We start from the raw sequence: 21,282 nt of genomic DNA, 5'->3' as shown, positions 1-21,282 counted from the left end.
CTTGTTTCTTTGTCCGCTTCTGTTGCTGTCAGCAGCACGGGAATCTGTGTCTCTTTTTGTTGAGTCATCTTGTTGTGTCAGCTCTCCTTGTGGGTGGCTCCATTCTTAGGCAGGCTGCACTTTCTTCGCGCTGGGCGGCTCTCCCTACAGGGCACACTCCTTGCGCATGGGGCTCCCCTACACGGCGGACACCCCTGCGTGGGGCGGCACTCCCTGGGCGCATCATCACTGCGCGTGGGCCAGCTCCACACGGGTCAAGGAGGCCTGGGGTCCAAACTGTGGATCTCCCATGTGGCAGACAGGACGCCCCAACCACTGAGCCAAGTCCGTTTCCCTTTTCTCTGAGTTTTAAGGACCTCCCTAACCTGGCCCCACCTGAATCTCCTCCTTCACCCCAACAAGTGCTCTTAGTCACATTCTCTTGATTGTAAACAAGCCAAAGCCCTTCCTGTGGTGGAGCCATGCTTACACAATCCCTCTACCTAAATGCTGGTCTTTCTATTTTGCTTACCCAAAGCCTAGTCATCCTAGGGAGGGTTCCAAAGAGGGTGGAAGAGAATAATGAAAATGCTTTATGGAACATCTACTATATGCTTCCTTTTATATTCTATTCAACAAAGTCCCAGCTCTTGTCATTAACAGTGTAAAACTTTGCTAACTTCTGCATACTGGGAGGATTCACACAGAATCCGCCCCCCCCCTTTTTTTCACTGTTGAGAAAATTTTTGATGATTTTTGATAGTCTCTTAGACTATCTGACATTATAGTTTAGAATCCTTCGTTGTACTTTTATATTCTCCAGAACAATTGGTTCATAGAAGTCACGCTAAGCAAACACACAAAACTTGATATGGCTTAATAGTTAAGAAAGTATGAACTTATTAGCTGCGTGATCAGGGCTGCTTAAGCTCAGTGCGACTTTCCTTCATTGTTAACTAGGGACATAACACCAACCCTAAGGGGTAAAATAAGAGAAATGTATGTAAGCCCCTCCGTGCAGTCCCTGACACAGGGTACGTATTCAGTAACACGGTTATCAGGCAGCTGTTGGGAATAAAGTCGGCCTAGCGCCCGGCATAGCTCTGGCCCGGAGGAGGTCCCAAGGTCAAATTACTCTCGCCAGGAAAGGACATTGGGGGCAGTGGTGTGGACAGATCCAAACTCCGGTGACGACGAACTGGCCTACACCCTCTGCGAGCTCGCTCTCTGGAGATGTGCCTTCCAGAGGACCTGTCCGCAGCTCGGGTCCTGACGCAGCCCACCAAGGCCGCTCAGGGAGAGCTGAAGCCTCTCCCCTCGCAGAGGTCTCTCGAGCACGGGAGGGGCGTGGCTGGGGACGCGCACGGCGGCCTGGGGCGACACGCCCACCGCCGGGGGCCCCCCGCGGCGCGGGCCGTACCAAGTGCTACGCGGAGGGGGATTCCTTTCTTTGGCGCTATACTACAGACTCACGGCTAACAGGTCTTGCAGTTTCCCGCGGCCCACGGCGAAGCGGTAATTCTGCTTTCTCAATCCCTCTTGTCCCAGGGCGTGCGGTCTCGTGCAGACGGCGCAGATCCCCAGGGACTCTCGGCGTCCTCTCCTCCCCGCTTGGGGGCGGCCGGCGCGGGGGGCGGAGCTTCCGGGGAACCTCGGCGGCTGCCCTTGCGGCTCGGCCGGGACGCTGGCGTCTTCGCTCGCGCTCTGCCGGAACGGTCGCTATGTGCGCCATGCTGTCCCGGGCGGCGTGCGGGTGAGAGACGCCGTGCCCCGAGTGGCGCGGCCGCCGCTGGGGACTCGCTCGCGGCTCCCCCAAAGGCCGAGGGGGCCCGGGGCGGGCCCGGGGTCACGGGCCGCGAAGGCTGAGAGGACCCGGCGCGCCCCCGGCTCCCTGGACGGCGCTTTCGCCTGCCGCCCCCTCAGCCCCGCGCGGCGTCCTCTCCGGGCCCTCCCTCGCGCGCGCCGGGCTGGGCAGGTTCAAGGGCATCTCGGGTCGGCCGGGCGTGAGCGCGGTTTTCGGATTCTTTCCTCCGGGAGCGGCGGGGCCCGCGGGGCCGCCCCTCAGGAGGCGCCCTTCCCCTCGCGGCGCCGGGGAGTCCACGGTCCCATCCCTGTGGGATGCGGGCGTGGCGTTCTGTCGCCCGAGCACGCGTCTGGCCTCCGTTCGGGACAGTGAAGTTTGTTTAATGGAAAAAGACACCTTTGGGTGCTTTCAAAAGCACGTCCGGCGAGAGAGAAGGTGGATTTGTAAGGGACGCCGAATGCATCGGTCCTTAACAACTTCGTCCGGGCCGCCGGGCACGCGCTCGGAAGGGAGCTCGTGTCGAGTGAAGGTCTGTAATTTTTTGTGTCTTTCCAGCAGGAGCAGGAAGCTGGTGCCAGCTTTGGGGATTTGGGGTTCCAGGCAGAAGCACAGCCTCCCCGACTTGCCTTACGACTATGGCGCCCTCGAGCCCCACATCAGCGCGCAGATCATGCAGCTGCACCACAGCAAACATCACGCTGCCTACGTGAATAACTTGAACGCGACGGAGGACAAGTATAAGGAGGCGCTGGCAAAGGGTATGTGGGGTTCTGATGAACCGGCTGGGGGCCCGACCGTTTGCGGCAGTGAGGGGTGTCTCCGTGAAGCCGTGCCTCGGTCCTGAGGCGGATCCACTTCATGCTTTTACCAGTTCTTAGTTTTTCAGGCATGCGGTTCTCTCTCATTTTTATAACATATCATAGATGCCCTATCTTATTTGGTTTGTATAGATTTCTTTTAATGGCCGCAGGAAACTGAGAATCCCATAAATGAACTTACGTTTATGACTTTTACTGTTACTGTTGGTAACTAAGGCATTCAGTTTGAGTCCCATTTTTTGTTACATGTATTGCAAGCATTGGTGAATCGTAGAGCATTTTAATAAGAAAGCTCTAACCTGTAACTCGTTTTTGCATTGGGTAATGTTTGGTCATTGCAGAGTTCTGCCAGTCATTTACAGGAGGGCTGGGAGGGCCTTTCCACTTGTGATCCACAGTCTAGGACACAAGTGCCATTGTGTGTCAGTGTAACACGGGTGGTCTGAAAAATAGGCTTTCTCCACCAGTCCTCCTGATAAAAGTGAGAATGGGGCTTTGTTGACTACACCAGTCTGTCTTTCTGAACCACACTGTCTGGACAACAGGTGACAGATCAGGAACTTTACTCTCTCCTTTTGCAGTTGAGTCTAGTTGTTGAGCCAGCAGTCTCAGGCAGTGGTCATGCTGATAGTGGGGAGCTAAAGGAAATCAATACCTGTTGACTGCTTTGCTTTTCTTTGGGATAGGGACTGTGTTCATTGTCATTGTCATTGTCCAGAATTTTTGGGATTAGGAGTCCACTCTAGGACTTGGAGATTCCACAGAACATGTGCTTCCCATATACCCTCTCCTGCTCCCTCACTGCAAAACTTTGTAGCCTTTGTAGAACTTGTAGAACTTTCCATTCTGTGGGAAAGGAAGAGGCAGGAGTCAGCATTACGATTTTCATTGCCAAAAAGCAGTTTCCTAACTGGAATGGTTCTGATCTTTTTCTGGAATCAATGCAGGAGTCAAAATTCACGAGGAAACTGAAGCAGGCTTGTATCTGTTTACTAGTATTTATAATCCAATTTAAATATAATAGTTTTTTTTCTTTTTGCAGAGCTCATTTGACAAAATGATGCATATGAAGTTTTTGTATTTGTGTGTCTATACTGATGAGTGCTTTGCACAAGGAATTATGACAGTCGTGTTTCCAGACTATATGTATAGCTTGAGAAGATACAAAGTTAAAAATCTATGCTTTAATATATTTTTCATTGAATTTGAGGCTTACAAAATGTATTGAGTAAATATTGAACAAGGACTTCTTGTTGGCTCGTGGCACCTAGTGGAAAAATCTAGTATTTCATGTTGCTTATGTTAGAGTAAATAGTGAAACAAAAACAAGAGGAAGTTACCACATTCTGGAAGATTTACTTTTGACAGTCAGAGGACATACGGGAAAAGGTTCTGTGATTTAGGCAATAACAAATGGGTGAAGGAAGTGGTAACCTGGGAGGGCTGGGAATACCACAGTTGTGAAAGTATTTCCTGTATGGCAACATCTGATACCCATGAACTTTCCTCAATATTTTAAAAAACAGCTTAATTTCAGTCCTTTTCTTGTGGTGTCAAAGTTTTATTTGCATAATGAAAACTGCTGGAAAAAGAGCTTTATGTTATTGTATTTTATTACCTATATGTTAATAAGTACTTGTAAAACTTTCTTTTTTTAGGGGAGGGGGTTAGTTTTTCTCCTTTATTAGAGAAGTTGTGGGTTTCCAGAACAATCATGCATAAAATACAGGATTGCGATATACCATTCTACCACCAACACCTTGTATTGGTGTGGAATATTTGTTACAATTGATAATAGCACTTTTTTTTTTTTAATCATTGTACTATTAAATAGAGTTCATGGTTTAACTTAGGTTCTCTGTATAGTGTAGTTCCATGGATTTTTTTTGTCACCATATATACACTCTAACACGTCTCCCTTTTTATTTTTTGAGTTACTGGGACCTGGGATTGAACCTGGGACCTGGTAAGTGGGAAGCTTGTGTTCATTGGCTCCCTTGAGTTGGTCCCTTCATTTCTTTGTTTGCTTGTTGTTGTTTTTTTTAGGAGGCACGGGGAAGCGAACCCAGGATCTCCCATGTGGGAAGCAGGCACTCAACAGGTTGAGCCACACCTGCTTTCCAACATTTCTCCTTCTAATCATATTCAGATATATACTTAAATGCTGTTAATTATGTTCAGTGTTGTGCTGCCATCACCACCATCCACTACCAATGTATTTCCATCATATCAAATATGAACCCTGTACATATTTCTTTTTTAAGGTTTTAGATTTTTTTTTTTTAAGATTTTATTTATTTCTCCCCCTTCTCTTCCTCCCACCCTGCTGTTTTTGCTGTCTGTGTTTCTTCTCTTTTCATTTTCTCTCTAGGATTCACTGGAATTCGATCCTCGAGACTCCTGATGTGGAGAGAGTTTTCCTGTCAGTTGCACCACCTCAGTTCCTGGTTTCTGTGCGTCACCTTGACTCTCCCCTTGTCTCTGTTTTGTTGCATCATCATTTTGCTGCGTGACTCACTTGCATAGGCACTGGCTCACTGTATGAGCATGCTTTCTCTTCTTCTTTTTCACCAGGAGGCCCCAGGGATTGAACCTAGGTCCTCCCATACGGTATGGCAGAAGCTGTATCACTTGAGCCACATTCACTTCCCTGAACCCTGTACATTTTAAGCCTTAACTTCCCATTCCCTATTTCTACCCCATCCCTTGGTAACTTATATTCTATATTCTGACTCTGTGCGTTAGCTTATTCTAATTGTTTGAAATCGGTGTGATCATACAAATTTGTGCTTTGGTATCTGGCTTATTTCACTTAATATAATGCCTTCAGAGTTCATTCATGTTGCTGTATGTATCAGGACGTCATTCCTCTTTGCAGCTGACTATTATTCCATTTTGTTATATACTACATTTTATTTATCCATTTCATTGTTTGATGCGTACTTGGGTTCCTTCCATCTTTTGGCAATTGTGACTAATGTTACTATGAATTTTGGTGTGCAAATACCTGTTCAAGTCCCTGCTTTTAGTTCTTTTTGGGTATATACCTGGTAGTTCCTTTTTTTTTTTTAAGATTTATTTATTTACCTCCTGCGTGTCCCCCCCCCCCCCATGTCTGCTCTCTGTGTCCATTTGCTGTGTGTTCTTCTTTGTCCCCTTGTATTCTCATCAGGCAGCACTGGGGATCTGTGTCTCTTTTTGTTGCGTCATCTTGCTGTGTGAGCTCTCCGTGTGTGTGGCACCACTCCTGGGCGACTTCCCTTGTGCAGGGGCCACTCCTTGTGGCACTCCAGGTGGCACCCTTATGCGGGGCATCCCTGCATGGGCCAGCACTCCTTGTGCGCAGCAGAACTGCGCATGGGCCTGCTCACCACATGAGCCAGGAGGCCCTGGGTATCGAACCCTTGGGCCTCCTGTATGGTAGGCGGATGCTCTGTTAAGTCACATCTGCTTCCCTATATGGTAGTACTATACTTAGCTTTCTGAGGAACCACCAAACTATATTCTATAGCAGCTGTACCATTTTACATTGCCATCTGCAAAAGGTGAGTGTTCCATTTCTTCAACACTTCTCCAACATCCTTTTCAACACTTGTTATTTTTCAAATAGGAGCCATTCTAATGGGTGTGAAATGGTACCTCATTGTGGTTTTGATTTGCATTCCCTGATGGTTGATGACATTGAATGTCTTTTCATATGCTTTCTGGTCATGGTACATGGTGTGAGGTAGGAGTCCTCCTTCATTTCTATCCTGGCTGTGAGGACAAAAGGGTGAGAATCACAGGTTGTGGCAGGAATGGAATGAGGGATGAGGCAAGTTAGGAGGCAGCCTGCGAAAGCTATACCATAGAGTAGTGAAGATTGTCTTCACTTATCTTAAATAAGTGAAGAAAATCACCAAATGGTGAAACTTATTTATGGGGAAAATAAAGAAGTTTGGGAAATCAAAACAATACAGTGGTTATTGGAAAATGTCTCTCTTTTTTAAAAATTAATTTTTAGTTTTTGGTGTTTTTTTAGGGGGTGTATTTTTAAGGTAATATTCTTTTCCTTTGGAAACAGATACACCTCCCCCCCGTCCCCCAACAAACTAAGCAAGTGGAGTTGTCACTACCTAATTTATCTTTATTGTTTTGCTAAGAGGTAGATAAAACAGAAGTGAAATAGGGGGGCTTCTGTGAGGAGGTCCGTTAGAGGGTGGGTGTAATAAGTTTTAAGATAGGGAAGTATCCTCCAACTTCAGTCTTTTTCTCAAGATGGCTTTAACTGTTCAGGGCCCTTTTATCCTTCCATATAAATTTGATGGTGGCTTTTCCATTTCTGAAAAGCAGGTTGTTGGAATTTTGATTGGGATTGCATTGAATCTATAAATTGCTTTGGTAGTAGTGACATCTTAATGATACTTAGTCTTCCAATCCATGAACATGGAATATCCTTCTATTTATTTAGGTCTTTAATTTCTTTTTAGCAGTATTTCATTGTTTTCTGTGAACAAGTACTTTATATCCTCGGTTAGATTTATTTTTAGATATTTGATTCTTTTAGTTGCTATTGTGAGTGAAATTTTTTTCTTGATTTCTTGTTCCGATTGTTCATTGCTTGTGTATAGAAGCACTACTGATTTTTGAGTGTTGATCTTATACTTTGCTGAATGCATTTATTAGCTCTAGGAACTTTATTGTAGACTTTACAGGATTTTCCGTATATAGGATCATGTCATTTGCAAATAGGGAAAGTTTTTCCTTTCTAATTTGGATGCCTTTTTCTTTCTTTTTTTTTTTTTCCTAATTGCTTTGGCAAGAACTTCAACAATGTATCCAGGGGTAACCTTGTCTTGTTTCTAATCTTAGAGGGAGAGCTTTCAGTCTTTCACCTTTAATTAGGATGTTAGCTATGGGCTTTTCATATATACCTTTATGATATTGAGGAAGTTTCTTTATATTCCTAGTGTTCTAAGAGTTTTTATCAAGTAAGGGTCTTGTATTTTGTCAAATGCCTCTTGCGCATTGATTTAGATGATGATGTGTGCTTTTTTCCCCTTCTTTTTTTAATATAGTTTATTACATTAATTGATTTTCAAATTGATCACAAATATGTCTGGCATCTTCTTGTTTCCATTGCTGGACAACTTTGATCTTATTCATCAGACTGTTGAACTGTTCCATTTTCAGAGACAAAGATGCCATCCCCAAATTTTCTGATCTTTTTTTTTTTTTTTTAAAAAATCATTTTGGCTTCCTAAATCAAAACATCTGAATTTGATAAGTTCAATGTCATTTCCTTCAAGTTTTAACTCCTCTTTCTGGGCTTGAGATGCTGAAGAAGCAACACCTGGCCTTGTCTGAGTCCTGGGTTTGCATTTTTCACCCAAGGCATTTCAGATTTCAGTAAGAGACCCAGTCTCCTGAATGCTGCTGCTGATGGGGACATGAGCATATGCAGACCTCATCTTGTAATGGAGGCTCAGTACAGAAAATGTGAACTGTAGCCAGTACTTTTCTATTTCCTCTTCATTTGTCCACCTGAAGCCTCTTCCTTTTCTTAAGGAGACTGAGTTCTATATCGATGTTACTTAAGTCCCTCCATAGGGTTCATCTGGGGCCTTTCACAATAACTGTACGTCCTTTCAGCACTATGTCAGCATTTTCTGGAATGTCGACAGTCTGCTTGCTGAGAATGGTCTTCATTCTTTAGGTGTTGAAAGGAGCTCAGTACAGTCTTGAAGGAAGACTAAAGAAATGAACCATGACCTCAGCAGACTTGTAACTCTAACCTTCTGGTTTATTGGACTTACCCTGGCTAGCTAACAGGGAGTCGAAGAAGGTCAATCACCACACCAGGGAGCAAAGAGTGCCTACAACTGAAAGCAGGAGAATTGTATCCATTATCCATGTGGAATCTAAACCCCCTCTTGATATAGAGCGGGAGTGGACATAACCATCCCAGGGTCCACAGGCTGGAGGAATAGAGTATGTATTAAAGTGGACTTACTGATATTCGACTGTGGAACTATTGTGATTAGTAATGGAAGAAATTGTAGCACTGATGGGAGAAAGTGGCCACGGTAGCTGCTGAGGGTAGGGAGAGGGAATAAGAGATGATGTGGGGGCATTTTCAGTACTTGGAGTTGTCCTGGGTGGTACTGCAGGGACAGATGCTGGACATTGTATGTCCTGCCATGGCCCACTGGGTGGACTGGGAGAGAGTGTGAACTACAGTGTAAACCACTATCCATGTGGTATAGCAGTGCTCCAAAATGTATTCACCAAATGCAATGAATGTGCCACAATGATGAAAGAGGTTGTTGATGTGGGAAGAGTGGGGTGAAGGGGGTGGGTGCTATATGGGGACCTCATAATTTTTGAATGTAACATTTGAAAAAAAAAATAAAAAAAAATAAAGATGATTTAGTAGCTTAAAAAAAAAAAAAAAGAAATGAACCATGAGGCTATAGGGACAAACATTTCAGGCAAAGGCAACAGTCAAAGCCCTGAGCTGGGAGCATCCTTAGTTTTCTTTTTTTTTTTTAAGATTTATTTTATTCATCCCTCTCCCCTCCGCCCCCCCATTGTCTGCTCTCTGTGTCCATTCACTGTGCATTCTTCTGTGTCCACTTGCATTATCCTGTGGCACTGGGAATCTCTGTCTCTTTTTTGTTGCATCATCTTGCTGCATCAGCTTTCCATGTGTGCAGCGCCACTCCTGGGTGGGCTGCGCTTTTTTGACGCGGGGCAGCTTTCCTTGCGGGGCACACTCCTTGCGCGTGGGGGACCCCCATGCAGGGACACCCCTGTGTGGCATGGCACTCCTGGCGTGCGGGAGCAGTACTGCGTGTGGGCGAGCTCACTACATGGGTCAGGAGGCCCTGAGGATCGAACCCTGAATCTTCCGTGTGGTAGACGGATGCTCTGTCAGTTGAGCCATGACCGTGTCCCCCTTAGTTTTTCAACATCAGTGCAAGAGGCCAGTGTAACGGCTCAGGCCAGGCGAGCGCAGGGGTGGGGGCAGTCACAGTGGTCACAGTCAGGTGATGCTCTTCCCTTTGCTGCTGTGTTGAGAAGAAACCCTGGGGGGCCCATGTGGAAGCAGGGACCGGGGAGGAGACTGTGGCAGTAGTGCAGGTGGAAGAATGCTGGTGGCCTCGCCCCGGGCAGAGACGGGAGGGTGTGATTGGATTCCAGTCTGTTTGCCCGCAGAGCTGACTTTGCTGATGGATTGGATGTGGGTTGTGAGAGGACAGGAGTCAGACCTTTAGGAGTCAAGAGTGTCCTGAAAAACAGACAGTATTTCCTGAGATGGAGAGGGTCATAAGAGGAGTAAATTGGGGAGGAAAATTCGAGTTCAGTTTTGAATATGTTGTTTCTTATTAATGTAACATTTAAATATTTCCCCATGGGTAATTGTCTACTCTTGAATATGAAAGTTTAAATTTTTTCATATAGTCTGTATATTAAACCAAACATTTAAACACTCCTATTTTCTATCATTGATCATTTTCTTTTTTTTTTTTTCACATTTGGTATTTTTATTTAATTTTCTAGCAGAGAACTTACATACCTCCCCACCCTTTCTTTTAAGTTAGTGTGATAATTTTCCATAATAAACTACTTAAAGAGAAGCTTTGGTCAAGAATGGAATGAAACAGAAAAAAAAATACTTTAAAAAAAAACAACACGTTTACCAATTATATTCAGGCAAAACCACACAAACAATATCTGCACACTTTGTGCTCAGTGTTTCCTGTCGGCTGGCTTTCCTCCCCATCATGCAAATGGCAGAGCTGTGCTCAGTCGCAGTTTGTCATGCTAGATCCTGGAGGTTCACTCAGCTTCACATTATTCGAAGACCCTGGATGGAAGACTCTAAAGTCTTGAAATCCCAAATTGTCATGGCTCCATCAATGCCAGTAGTGCAAAATTTGCGACAGTCTTGCTTGTCCACCTCATAAATCGACACTTGAGTGATGCTATTCTGGTGCAGTGTCACTAAGGCTGTATTGCAGTCCTTGGTTGTGGCCCTCTTGTCCATGTTGTGGAAGAGTTCCATAGCCAACATGTTGCGCTGGATGCTCTGTTTTGGAAGGTCTAGTTTGGAGACGAAGGTCAAGCAGCCACAGTCATCGTAATTAAAGAGCATTGGGCAGCAGTCATGGCCAGCAGCTACGACACTATTCTCGGAGATAAATGATACACTTAGGAGTGGCAGGAACTCCGCTTTCAGAGTTGAAACCTGCACACTTTTTGAGGCATCAGCAACAGACACAGTGCTGTCATGGCTGACCCACGCCAGGCGGCTCCCACTGGCAGAGAAGCTGACCCCATGGACCCAACCACCGGTGCCACTGCCACCAAATTCTGACATCAGCTGGCCAAAAGGCATTTTGCTGCCCCACGGTGTACTGGCTGGCTTTTCATCCACTTCTTTAATGTAGGCAGAAAACACTGCATTTGAAGTCACAGGATCCTGCTGCCAGCAAAACATTGTTGGGATGCCAATCCAAGCTGAGGACTGTGGAACGAATAGGCTTTTTAATGTGCTTGCTTACCCACCAGTCATTTTTAGACTCGAAGTAACAAACAGAAATGAGTCGTGCTCCACTTCCCACAGCAAATTCGTTCTCTAGAGGGGACCACTTCACAAAAGTGGCTGCACGATTAATTCTCAGGATCACCAGGGTCGGCTTCCAGATACCATCTTTCTGACTCCAGACATAAGCATTGCGATCTGCCCCGCAAGTGACAGTGGGGTCACTCTTGGGAGCCCAGTCAATACCTGTGATGTGTCCATTGTGCTCCTTGAGTTCATGCGCTTTTACCCACTGGCTCCCGTTCTTCTTGTAGATGTGGACTTCGTGGTTATTGGGGCTAAGGGCAATCTGTGTACGATCCCTGTTCCAAGCATGGCAGGTGATTGGCTCTAGTAAAAACTGATGCAGAGACATTACTCGCAGTGTTTTCAAAAGGTAGAAAGCTTGGGTCGGGGTCTGGAGGGTCCCAGAGCGCAGAATTTGCGGTCAGTCTATGCGAACAGGCTCTGGCGGGCTCGGGTGGAGACCGAGGCCGCTCATTTTCTTAATTACTTCATCTGCTAAAACTTTTTCTATCTGAGAAAACCCTGAGCTCCTTCTAGGTCAGGAGTGTATTTTTTACTACCTTTGTAACTCCTTCTGAGCCTCTCATTAGTTGTTAGCACATTATTAATTGAACTGAAATTCTACCAGTACAAATAATTTGGGAAGAGTCCTTTTTTTTAATTTTTAAAAGAATCCAGAAAATTTGGAATTTCAGGACCAATGGGATGTGGTTTTTTTTTTTACTTTTAAATATTAAAAAAAAAATTTCTTAAAAATTTATTTTTTTATTGTCTTTTTACAAAAAGATACATAAATCACAAAAAAATGTTACATTAAAAAATATAAGGGAAACGGACTTTGGCCCAGTGGTTAGGGCGTCCGTCTACCATATGGGAGGTCCGCGGTTCAAACCCCGGGCCTCCTTGACCCGTGTGGAGCTGGCCATGCGCAGCGCTGATGCGGGCAAGGAGTGCTGTGCCACGCAAAGGGTGTCCCCCGCGTGGGGGAGCCCCACGCGCAAGGAGTGCGCCCGTGAGGAAAGCCGCCCAGCGTGAAAAGAAAGAGCAGCCTGCCCAAGAATGGCGCCGCCCACACTTCCCGTGCCGCCTCCGCCGACAACAGAAGCGGACAAAGAAACAAGACGCAGCAAATAGACACCAAGAACAGACAACCAGGGGAGGGGGGCAAATTAAATAAAATAAATAAATCTTAAAAAAAAAAAAAAAAAAGAGGTTCCCATATACCCTATACCCCATTCCCCCCCCCAAATAGGATGTTATAGATAAGTTAGTCCATTTTTCTGACATTTACAAAGAAAAACACTAGTATAGAACAATTGGAAAAGTAAAAATTTTAAAAATATGTTTGCATTTTAACATTTCAGGTGATGTTACAACTCAGGTAGCTCTTCAGCCTGCACTCAAGTTCAATGGTGGAGGCCATATCAATCATACCATTTTCTGGACAAACCTGAGCCCTAATGGTGGTGGAGAACCCAAAGGTTGGTATATGTTAGTACAACATTGTCTATCTTTTGTGCACAAGATGAATGATTGTTGATTTTATTTTTTAAAAGATACTTAAATTACATAAATGTTACATAAAAAATATAGGGGATTCCCATATGCCCCACTCTCTACCCCTCCCACACTTTCCCACATTAATAACATTCTTCATTAGTGTGGTACATTCGTTATAATTGATGAGTACATATTGGACTATTGCCACTAAGTTTGGATTATAGTTTACAGTATAGCTTAAACTCTCTCCCACACAATTTTGTAAGTTATGACAAGTTATATCATGGCCTGTACCTATCTCTGCAACATCATTCAAGATAATTCCAGTGTCCCGAAAAGACCACTATATTACACCTATTATTATTATTTTTTAAAGATACTTAGGTTACATAAATGTTACATAAAAAATATAGGGGATTCCCATATGCCCCGTTCCCCATGCCCCTCACATTTTCCCACTTTAATAACACCGTTCACCAGTGTGGTATATTCATTGCAACTGATGAACACATTTTGGAGCATTGCCACTAAGCATGGTTAAAATTTACATTGTAGTTTACACTCTCTCTCACCCAATTTTGTTGGTTATGGCAAGATATATAATGGCCTGTATCTGTTGTTGCAATGTTATTCAGGACAATTTCCAAGTCCTGAGAATGCCCCTGCATTATACCTGTTTTGATTCTCCCAGATATATCTGTCAGTAATGGCATATTTTTTCTAGTAAGGAGCACAACAAAGTTGTAACTTTTAAAGGGACATAAGTAAGAATGTATAATGCATTCAAGGAATTAGACCATCAGATTTTATACACATGCATATATAATATCACATAGAGTGTCAGCTTTGGGATTAAATGTACTGTACTTCAAATTAGGGCAAGGGTGATAAACTTAGTTTTTAGAAAAGATGAACTTTCTACTTTCTAACTGTAGAACCTGGGGTGTGAGATACTTAACCATTCTGTACCTTACTTTCTTCATCTATATGATAGGGGGATAATAACAGGTCTATTTTGAGAATTGCATAAGTTAAAGTGCTATTATTTTACTATTCTTCCTTAACTGATAAACAGTCATTTGTCCCAAAAAATTGTTTTTTTCAGGTATTGTTTTAAAAAACCAGGTAATGAGGGGGAGTGCAGAGCTAGAAGGTCTTGTTTATTGTCATTCATTTGACTTCTCATGTAGCTTGTGGATCCCAGACCACTTCCTTATCTTCCTCACCCCAGAAAAGTTTTTGGATGTAGCTCTACCTCTCCTCTCCTGTTTCTTGGCTCACTGCATGTGCCTTAAGTTTCTGTTGTTTTACTGTTAATTTTTAATCACTGTTATAGAAAGCAGTCTATCCTGTGCACCTGACTTAAACCATTTCACTTGAGGTAATGATGAATGGGGGAGTAAATATGTGTATTAGTCAGCCAAAGGGGTGCTGATGCAAAATACCAGAAGTCTGTTGGCTTTTATAAAGGGTATTTATTTGGGGTAGGAGCTTACAGATAGCAGGCCATAAAGCATAATTTACTTCTCTCACCAAAGTGTATTTTCATGTTGGAGCAAGATGGCTGCCAATGCCTGGCAGAGTTCAGGCTTCCTGGGATTCTCTCTTTCTGGGTCTTGCTCCTCTCCAGGCTCAGGGTTCCTTTCTTCCCAGGGCTTGCTCGCTCGCACTCTCCCGCTCTCTCTCTCGGGTTTCTGCCCTATATATTGAGCAATCTTTACTCCTCTGTGTTCTTCTCCTGTGTGTTTACTTCCTGGGCTCCAGGATCAAAATTCCAGCATCAAGATCCCAACATCAAAAGCCCCAACTCTGTCCTTTGCCATGCCTTTTATCTGTGAGTCCCACCCACCAAGGGGCGGGGACACAGCACCCTACTGACATGGCCCAGTCAAAGCCGTAATCACAGTTTAATCATGCCCAGGTATGGACCAGTTTACAAACATAACCCAGTATTTATTTTTGGGATTCATAACTGTATCAAACTGCTACAATATGCAAAGATGGAGAATTTATATTTTTTGAGTTAGGTCTTCAGACCATAACTTAATACTTTTGTGAGTTACCAGAATATTAGATATACCCATAAACCACCAAAGGTTTTGGTACTCTTGACATTTTGTATTATCTGTACGTCTTTATTCCATCATTTGTGCTTTTAATAGATGATTACTTTTAAACCAGTGGAATGAGAGAAGTGATTCTTTTCTGGTGTAGTTGGCTTAGTTGATATGTTCAGGCTAGTCTTTTATTCCATGTTACTACAGAATAAAAGGACTATAGCTCTTACAGTGTACCCTTAGTTCAGAATAGAAGAATGACTCTTTTAAAACAAGGAAATAAAAAGATAGAAAATATCTAAGCTTCCTTGGAGAGACTCAAATAATAGCCATAACTTTTAATTCCCAAATTGGGATATAGAATAGGTAGGGTAGAAGTTAAAGTCAAATTTTCTACAGAGGGAAAATATTTCTTTGCTGATGAAAATAGCACAGTGAGTAGAGAAATCCCTTTAACACACTTCATTAAAAGATCAATCAAAATAGTAAAGCCTTAAGATACTGGTCTTGTAGTAGCACTGGTATTACATAGGCTCACTAGGTTATACTACATCTTCTCCATGTTGTCTAGTTCTATCTTGGGCCTTACGACAATAATTTATGTAATATAATATTCTATTGTTACTGCTGAAATCTGTTCACCTGTGGTATCTGGATTTTCTTTCTAGGGGAGTTGCTGGAAGCTATCAAACGTGACTTTGGTTCCTTTGATAAATTTAAGGAAAAGTTGACAGCTGTATCTGTTGGCGTTCAAGGTTCAGGTTGGGGTTGGCTTGGCTTTAATAAGGAACAGAGCCGATTACAGATTGCTGCTTGTTCTAATCAGGATCCATTGCAAGGAACAACAGGTTAGATTTGAAAATTATTATGCATTTTATTAGGAGAGATGGTTTGCTATAAGGAATTTAACTAGAAATAAGGAAAACTTGCTATGTTTAAACCTACCATGATAAATTTTAAGAGTTGACACCCAAGTCCTTGACATTTTGTAAAATAAGCACATTTAATTTTAATTAATAACTATTTTATGAACTGTTAACATAAACAACAGAAATGGTTTAAACAAACTCTGCTTTATCCAGCAGAAAATTAGTATCAATTTACATAATTATGTAGGCTAAAATGAAAAACTAATATTTGGTAAACACCAATAGGAGGGAAAAAAATAGTTTTGTCTGACTTGAGAACTTGACTCTCATCCCCTCTGCTGAGCACTGCCTTTTTTTTTTTTTTGAAACAATTATGCCTTTATTATCAAGTGTTAAGCATAATTCTTATAACAAACGGTGATGAATTCATTTTGTTTTGTAGCACTGTCTTTTATAACTTGTTTTTGTGGTAACACTGAGACTGGAACTCAGGTTTCCAGACCTCTACCCAAGGGTATAGACTATATTTGCCTTGGAAACCTCAGGTGGGTCTTGAATAAGACTTACTGTTGGAGTGGAGTGGGTGAAGGTCAGTGGGTAAGCACACGCTTCACATGTATGAAGTCCCAGGTTCACTCCTAAAAAAAAACACTTACTGGGTGAGAATTTTTTTCCTAGGCAGAGCTGTGATTTGTTGGAAAGTTTTATAGCTATAACTAAATTCTTAATTTAGTTAATTTTTGAAAACAGTATCTCTTTTTCCTTACTTCTTAATCCCTTTTCCTTGTTAACTCATTCTGTTAATTTTTGATAGATGCTTTAAATTCCTTAACATGAAAATTAGCCTTGAGGAACAGAGCAGGTTTTTCATACCTCTCTGTGACTGCTCAGGGCCCTTGGAGGAAAAGCTTGGGGAGGTCCTCATTCACCCCCATAAACGTAACTTGCTTTTAATGAGGGTCCTGAGACCCCAATGAGGAAGTCTAGGAGAATTGACTCTATGACTCCTGATATTTTAACAATGGCTATTAGAATACTATAGTTCATTGACTTTCCCAAGTCTATTTTAATTATTATTATTTTTTTACTATTTATCACATTTTCTTCCAAAGAGTAATCTTTAAGATCTTTTTAATAGTGAATAGTTATTCTTAGGCAAAGGTTCTATTTATATAAAAACTGAAAAACATGAATGAGAATGTTGTAAAGGATAATTTTGTGGGCAGAGGATAAACTGATTTATAAAGCAAGAAGATGCAACTTTATGCAGCTTTTTTGGTTGAAATATTCATAATTTTTGCTTTTTTTCCCCCTTCCTTCCCAACAGGTCTTATTCCACTGCTGGGAATTGATGTATGGGAACATGCTTATTATCTTCAGTATAAAAATGTCAGACCTGATTATCTAAAGGCAATTTGGAATGTAATCAACTGGGAGAATGTAACTGAAAGATATATGACTTGCAAGAAATGAAACATTAATCATTACACTGAGTATGTAAGCTCTTTAAGACTTTTTGTAACAGTGTAGAGTCTGCAATGTACTAAGAAGCTTCTCTATTGTAGCATTTCTAAATATTGCTTATTGAGATATTTCACAAGCAGATTTCAATGATATTCACATTTTAAAAGTTTGTTTGGACAACTGTTTGAAAATATTGAATTCATTGCATAATTTAGTCTTTTGATGAACATTTTCTTTAGAGAGCTAAAATAGCTTAGGAGGCTATAATTCTCATTGATAAAACCATAAAAAAATTCCATCCCTATACTCTTGGCACTTGTAGGTAAGCCTTTATAATTCTGTTTTATTGTAGTTAAAGGAAGGTTTTTTTGCCCCAGTTGTTTAATTGTAAACCTCAATGGAATTTCAACTTTCAATTGAAAATTGCTTTTTTGTGGGTAATCCTCTGTTTAGTATTATTTCTGGTATATCTCACACAGTGGTCTCTAATTATAGATGGCCACATGTTTCACAAGGTTAATAATAACATTTTATTATTTTTTTAAAAACATAATTTGGTTATAATTGAGAACTGCTTTTTTAATGAGGAGTTTAGTTATGTTCTTGAATTTGTTTGAAGGTAAAAATAGATGTTAATGTGAAATTTTATCTTCAAACATAGAGATATATATATTGTATAGAAGTATCAAATGGACAAATTAGGGCCTAGTTGATGAAATAATGACAGGGACTAAACCACAGCTCACCTGGGTGGTCAGTTGCCACCCGCCCTCACCTCTCATCCCCCACCCTTTTTGGTCCTGTTTTTGAGCATTGCTCTCAAGAACTGGGCTGCTGCTCAGACAGCTGCCTTCCCAAGTAGAGACAAATCTATCTCAAGACAGGGTCAGCCGTGTGCCTCCCTCAGGTACAAAAATTATTCTTTTCCTTTTTTATTCTTAATGTACAACAATGATAAAAACTTAATATGTTTTTCCTTCAATAAAGGAAAAAATATACCCATAATACAGTGAGACAAGCATGTCAAATCTTGTTCTTGTATAGTTTTTGAAAACAGAACTGTAGATTATTTAAATATAGCAGGGATAGTTTTTATATTTGGTTTAATGTTGTCATGCATTTTCCCATGTTGTTTAATCACTGTTCTCATAATTTTTAATGGCTATATATTTTATCAATTGGACATTTCCTGATCTTTTTTTGAGCTCTATGATTGGATATTTCATTTTTTCTCAATTGCTTTATTACAAAAAATGCTTTGGTCAGCAACTCTGTGCACACAGGTTTTTCCTTCATTTGGAATATTCTGTTTTTCTATATAGGACTTTTCTTAAACCTATTTAGTAAAGGATGTTTTCCAATTTATTTTTACATTTTTCATCTATGTCCCAAATTTTATTTTTCTATTTTTTTCATGGAAAAATGGAGTAACTTAGCAGTTTCAATATTGAAGACTGAAGTTTGAAAAATAATTTAAATTCAAGTCATTTTTCTCTTACAATTCAATTAGAAAAGTATTTAGACTTCCTGAATTGTCATAAGTGTGGATGTGAATATTGGTAACTGTGTGAATTTGTGTGTGTGTATGTGTGTGTGTTTGTGGATTGAAAAAACTTTGGAGATTGTAATAGTCATCCTTTATAAACCACAGTAAAGTGACTTTCATGGAGCTCAAATGGGATTCATATGTTTCTGCTTGCCTTTGTGAACAGGACAGTGTCCTCTGTCTAAAGAGACAATCTAGAAAACTAGGACCTTTTCTAAAGTTGGGCTTTTGAATATTGGTAGGCTGTTAGATCATGGTTTCTACTGAGCTAAGAAATATGTACAGAGACTACTGATTTATATAAAGCTTTTTTGATTCCGACTAAGCTTTAAGAGTCCAAAAAAATTCAATGTTGAAATTTCTATGGGGCTCTATTTTTACGTTGACTTTTATGTTGAAAGATTGGAGGAAAGCATGGGGGAGAGCATAATTCAGTAAAATTTTTGTTTTTCCTCCACATCACATAGATTTTAAGAGATTGATACTTTAAAAACTAAAGATTTTAATCACACAGCAAAAAAAAAAAAGGGACTTTAAGATTGTTTCGCCCTGTTTTTATAAAAGAAAAGAAACAGAAGAAAATAAAATTATGGTTTCTTCTGTAAAGCAAAAGTGCTGCTCATCAAAGAGGGAGTTGTGTGACCAAATCAGTTGTCCCTCCTCTACTCCTGGATGTGCTTACAAAAACCTTCATACGATCGGTGCTGGAAAGAAACAAGGAAGGAAAACTAATACTATCTTTGAAATAGTGTCTGTTGGTTGTTGTATAATAACCTTTGATGCTGAGAAATTAAAACTTTATTGCACAGTAAAATTCATGATCTTAAAATGAGCTTTCAATTTCTGTTGGGCACCTTTGAAAAAGTTACATCAAAATCATAAAATTTCGAATGAGATTGATGTGTATTGCGATTTAGGGCTAAAACTAGGTGTAAACGTAAGTTTTATTTTCTGTTTTAATTTCAGAGCAATTACTGTTTGGGAAAGCTCTTCAGAGAATGTTTTATAAATTACTATTTCTCATTATCAGTCAAGCCCTAATGATCCCAGCAAGCTAATGTCCTGCCTCTAAGATATGCATCAAACCTAGTACACACTAAAATTCTTATAAGACTCTGGATAGTTTTTATGTAATTAGTCATTAGAGAAACAATAATTTTCCTATTATAATGATGTGGTGTTTTGTGTGTTAATAAAAGACTCTGTCAGTCATTAAAAGAGGTCTGCATTGTTTGTGTCAAAACAGGAATAATCTTAAAATTCTTTATCATTTTTCTGCTTATGTGTGGGAAAGAAAAAGTAAGTGGTAGGGAGTTGAAGTTTTGCTCTTAAAACTCTGAAGGAACATAAACTTTATCATCCAGTCATATCTATAAATAACACCTGATAATATAAAAGCATAGTATTTTATAATTTATAAATTATTATGTTCTTATTTTATATTCTGACATCTTAGAACTTTAGCCACACATTGAACATTATCTTTAACACTGGGATTAAAAAGAAATCAGGGAAGTGGACTTGGCCCAATGGATAGGGCATCTGCCGACCACATGGGAGGTCCACGGTTCAAACCCCAGGCCTCCTTGACCCGTGTGAAGCTGGCCCATGCGCAGTGCTGATGCACGCAAGGAGTGCCCTGCCATGCAGGGGTATCCCCTGTGTAGGGGTGCCCCACGCGCAAGGAGTTCGCCCCAAAAGGAGAGCCGCCCAGCACAAAAGAAAGTGCAGCCTGCCCAGGAATGGCGCCACACACATGGAGAGCTGACACAACAAGATGACGCAACAAAAAGAGACACAGATTCCTGGTGCTGCTGATAAGGATAGAAGCAGTCACAGAAGAACACACAGTGAATGGACACAGAGCAGATAATGGGGGGGGGGAAGTAATCAGACTTTCATTACAAAATGTATTTTACATACATTTCTGGACTGATATTTCACTTACTATGATGATGCAAAAACAAAGATCTTACCTCATGCAACATGCCCTGGAGTATTGGTAAACCATTCTAAGAAAGGGAAAGGGAAATGAGGTTGGCATTTCCCTTTCTCTCTAGTTGGTGAAGTCATGCTGGCTGCTGTTACTCCTGTGTGTGTGAATAATAGTAACGAGTGCTTCTGGTCTCAAGAGGCTTCTGAAACACAATTTTAAAAAAAGTGCTTTCAATTTATTTTGGGAAATGGGACAAATTCTTGCTAGTCATTTTTTTCCTTAAACTTTTTATTTGAGATCACTTCATATTTAGAGTAGAATTGCAAAAATAATGTGAAATCCAAACAGAGAACCTCAACATACTTCCCATCTCAGATACCTAGACCATCAAATTTTAAAATCAATTTCATTGATACATTATTTCATTTCTATTGAATTTCTTTTTTTTTTTTAATGTTACATTAAAAAAATATAAGAGGTCCCCATATACCCCCCACCCCCCTCACCCCACTCCTCCCATATCAACAACCTCTTTCATCATAGTGGGACCACATTCATTTCATTTGGTGAATACATTTTGGAGCACTGCTGTACCACATGGATAATGGTTTAATGGAGAAACTGTAGCACTGATGTGGAGAAAGTGGCCATAGTAACTGCTGAGGCTAGGGAGAGGGAAGAAGAGTTATGAATTGGGCACATTTTCAGGACTTGGA

The 21,282-nt window shown here is 41.3% G+C and overlaps 1 protein-coding gene and 1 pseudogene across 3 annotated transcripts; one reads left to right on the top strand and one right to left on the bottom strand.

The window, feature by feature from the left end:
- The first annotated feature begins 1,550 nt into the window (after positions 1-1,550).
- Positions 1,551-19,848, top strand: SOD2 (superoxide dismutase 2). 3 transcript variants are annotated; one of them, XM_058289714.2, is made up of 6 exons: positions 1,612-1,732; positions 2,339-2,541; positions 12,559-12,675; positions 15,420-15,599; positions 16,948-17,113; positions 19,597-19,733. In XM_058289714.2, exons 1-5 carry the CDS (start codon positions 1,701-1,703, stop codon positions 17,091-17,093), a joined length of 678 nt encoding a protein of 225 aa, XP_058145697.1. In that variant the 5' UTR covers positions 1,612-1,700; the 3' UTR covers positions 17,094-17,113; positions 19,597-19,733. The 3 variants fall into 3 exon arrangements, with proteins under 3 accessions (XP_058145696.1, XP_058145698.1, XP_058145697.1); XM_058289713.2 differs by having other exon boundaries at positions 1,551-1,732; positions 16,948-19,848; XM_058289715.2 differs by having other exon boundaries at positions 1,597-1,732; positions 2,342-2,541; positions 16,948-19,848.
- Positions 10,351-11,578, bottom strand: LOC101425573 (actin-related protein 2/3 complex subunit 1A pseudogene; annotated as a pseudogene).
- Positions 19,849-21,282: the final 1,434 nt, after the last annotated feature.

This window comes from Dasypus novemcinctus, chromosome 28, assembly GCF_030445035.2.
Source record: "Dasypus novemcinctus isolate mDasNov1 chromosome 28, mDasNov1.1.hap2, whole genome shotgun sequence".
Classification (NCBI taxonomy): Eukaryota; Metazoa; Chordata; class Mammalia; order Cingulata; family Dasypodidae; genus Dasypus; species Dasypus novemcinctus.
This window is presented reverse-complemented; position numbering and strand designations above follow the sequence as displayed.

Bases quoted from the DNA above. Each gene is read 5' to 3' on its own strand.
- SOD2 (XM_058289713.2), top strand. From the start codon at position 1,701: ATGTGCGCCATGCTGTCCCGGGCGGCGTGCGG. The intron at 2,542-12,558 runs GTATGTGGGGTT...TTAACATTTCAG, and splicing joins TAAGGAGGCGCTGGCAAAGG to GTGATGTTACAACTCAGGTA. The intron at 15,600-16,947 runs GTTAGATTTGAA...CCTTCCCAACAG, and splicing joins TCCATTGCAAGGAACAACAG to GTCTTATTCCACTGCTGGGA.